Source organism: Nematolebias whitei, chromosome 8 (assembly GCF_014905685.2).
Source record: "Nematolebias whitei isolate Nwh7 chromosome 8, NemWhi1, whole genome shotgun sequence".
Classification (NCBI taxonomy): domain Eukaryota; kingdom Metazoa; phylum Chordata; class Actinopteri; order Cyprinodontiformes; family Rivulidae; genus Nematolebias; species Nematolebias whitei.
In genome coordinates this window covers 42,185,840-42,188,586 of record NC_056505.1, presented here as the reverse complement: position 1 = coordinate 42,188,586, position 2,747 = coordinate 42,185,840, and the positions used below count along the sequence as shown (strand labels likewise).

Here is a 2,747-nt window from a genome sequence, read left to right as displayed (position 1 = left end):
GGCCCCCCCCCCCCCACTTCTACTATAAAACATTAGTTCAGGCGGTGCAGTTTCTCTTTCTTCGTGAACGAATCCATTCCACTTGATTAATAGGAGAATATTCAAGCCACTAAAACTCCACTCCAGGTTTTCCTGGTTACCTTCAACTCTCCACCGTCCCTTCCTGCCTCTTGCCTCGGCAGAAATTGCGCACAGGTGAAGGAGGTGGTGGTATCTGTGTTCCTCGCTCGCCAGTTTAGCAGCTTTGTGCGGGCAGTTGTTGACCAGGGTGGTTGATCATAAACATATATTCATGTTAGGAGGATGCTTGAGAGGAGCGCTTTGTCTGTAACATCTTAGCTCAGCAGTAACTGTGACGCTGTAAGACGCTGCAGGTGCAAGAGACGCTGTGTGTTCAGGTGCATTAAAGTTGAAATGTCTTTAAAACCCCACACCTTATTGTCCTCAAGCTTCATGAGAAACATCATTTAGATGTGGAGTGTTGAACACAAGTAAAAATAAGTCCAGTGGTGATGTTTTTTATTTCTCTATAAACACAAATAGTGCTGATCTGACGCTCTGTATTAAAGTGTATTAAAGTTAAAATGTCTTTAAAATCCACAGATGAATTTACACAAACTTGGTGAGAAACATGTTTTAAATGTGTGGAATTAAAGGAAATCTAGGTGAAATGCTGCTTTTTTGTTCACTAGTGAACACCTTTTTTTAACGTGCGCACACGTGCACACGCGCACACACGCGCGCACACACACCTACACACATCATTGTGTCCCCCCCACATTACGGATGTTAGGTGTTACGGATGGATCAGAGGATCCAAGGTTTAATCCCCTGTCCCTGCAGCATGCCAAACACTCTTGAACCCCTAGCCCATAAGGATTATTAAATTGTAAATGTCCATCTTGAAATAAATTTATTCACAGACTGCTCTTATTACAGTGAGGAAACAATTAAGACAGACAGGAAGTCTGGTTATGTGATGTTATTTGCTCAATTTTAAATTGTTTAAAATTGTGTTAAGTAGTGAAACTATAATTGTTCCTATCAATTAGGCAAGTATTTTTGTATTCTGTAACAAAACATCTATTATTTGAGTGATAAATGTAGTTAGAAAACCCTACTTTATAAAAGGATGCTAAATACCTGCTTGGTACTGATTGGTTCGAACGGCGTTCTTGCATTCAAAGATGTGTTTTTTGTATGTTAACTCACATTGTATAGTATATCCACCCATCCCTCCATCGTGATGCACTGAAAAACGGTGAGAATGGCAAAAAGGATGTTGTCAAAATTGGTGATTCCAAAATTAGGTCCGAGCCAGTAGTCCCTGCAGATGGTCCCATTGCTACAGATCCTTGCTGGAGCCTCATGGCCACAGGGGAAATCTGCTGACTGCTCTTCTACAAACACACACACATTAAGACACCATTGGAACACAAAGACAGATTCAGGGGTGCACAGAAGAAGGCAGAAATGTGTAATGTACTTTTCATGCTAGGCTACAAAAAGACATGCCATCATCTTTACACCATAATGCACTGGCTCAGTCAGAATAATAAAATGCATGGGAACATTTTAACAGAATTCATCAAATATTTGACAACGTTCCATCCATCCATTATCTTCCTTTTATTTCGAAGTCAGGTCTTGGGGGCAGCAGCTTGAGCAGGGAGGTCCAGACATCCCTTTCCACAACTACCTCTTCCAGCTCTTCTGGGAGGACTCCAAGGTGTTCCCAGGTCAACTAAGAGACATAGTCTTTCCAGCGTGTCCTGGGTCTCCTTCCAGTCGGACATGCCCAAAGCACCTCCAGAGGGAGGCACCCAGGGAACATCCTTACCAGATGCCTGAACCACCTTAACTGGCTCCTCTTGATGTGGAGGAGCAGTGGTTCTACTCTGAGTCTCTCTTGATAACTGAACTTCTCACCCTATCTCTAAGGGAGAGTCCAGCTAACCTGCAGAGGAAACTCATTTCAACCGCCTGTATCAGCAAGCTCATTCTACTCATTCTACCCAGAGCTTGTGACCATAGGTGAGGGTAGGAATGTAAACCGACTGGTAAACAGAGAGCTTTGCCTTACAGCACAGCTCCCTTTTCACCACAATGGACCGGCACATAGTCTGCAATACTACAGATGCTGCACCAATCCCTCTGTCTGTCTCACGCGCCATCCTTCCCTCACTCGTGAACAAAACCCAAGATGCTTGAACTCTGCCACTTGAAGCAGAACCTCACCCTCGACACGGAGAGCAATCCACCCTTTTCTGACTGAGGACCATGTCAGGTTTGGAGGTGCTGATTCATTCCAGCCGCTTCACACTCGGCTGTGAACCGCTCCAGTGAGAGCTGAAGATCACAGCACGTTGACGCCAACAAGACCACATCATCTGCAAAGAGTAGAGATGGAAGCCTGAGGCCACCGAACCTGAATCCCTCATCCCCTGGTTGCACTGAGAAGTTCTGTCCATAAAAGTTATGAACAGAATCGGTGACAATGGGCAGCCCTGGTGGAGTCCAACTCAGACCCTGAAGGGGTCCAACTTACTGCCAGCAATGCGAACCAAATTCTTGCACCGCTTGTATAGGGAAATTAGAAGGAATATAGGGATAGTAGGGAATTTTACAATGTTAAATTATCTAAAAAAGTTAAATCTGGTCCTCTGGACATTAAAAAACAAAAAAAACAAAGCAAAACAACAAAAAAATGTAGAAACGTTTCGTCTCTCATCCGAGAGACTTCCTCA

At 44.0% G+C, this 2,747-nt stretch overlaps 1 protein-coding gene across 1 annotated transcript in view; it reads right to left on the bottom strand.

Moving 5' to 3' along the window:
- Positions 1–2,747, bottom strand: part of cacna1ba (calcium channel, voltage-dependent, N type, alpha 1B subunit, a) — a 668,325-nt gene that overhangs the window by 545,019 nt on the left and 120,559 nt on the right. The window contains exon 6 of the mRNA XM_037680745.1: positions 1,213–1,400. Coding sequence (XP_037536673.1) covers positions 1,213–1,400 — 188 coding nt within the window. The remainder of the gene's footprint in view (positions 1–1,212; positions 1,401–2,747) is intronic.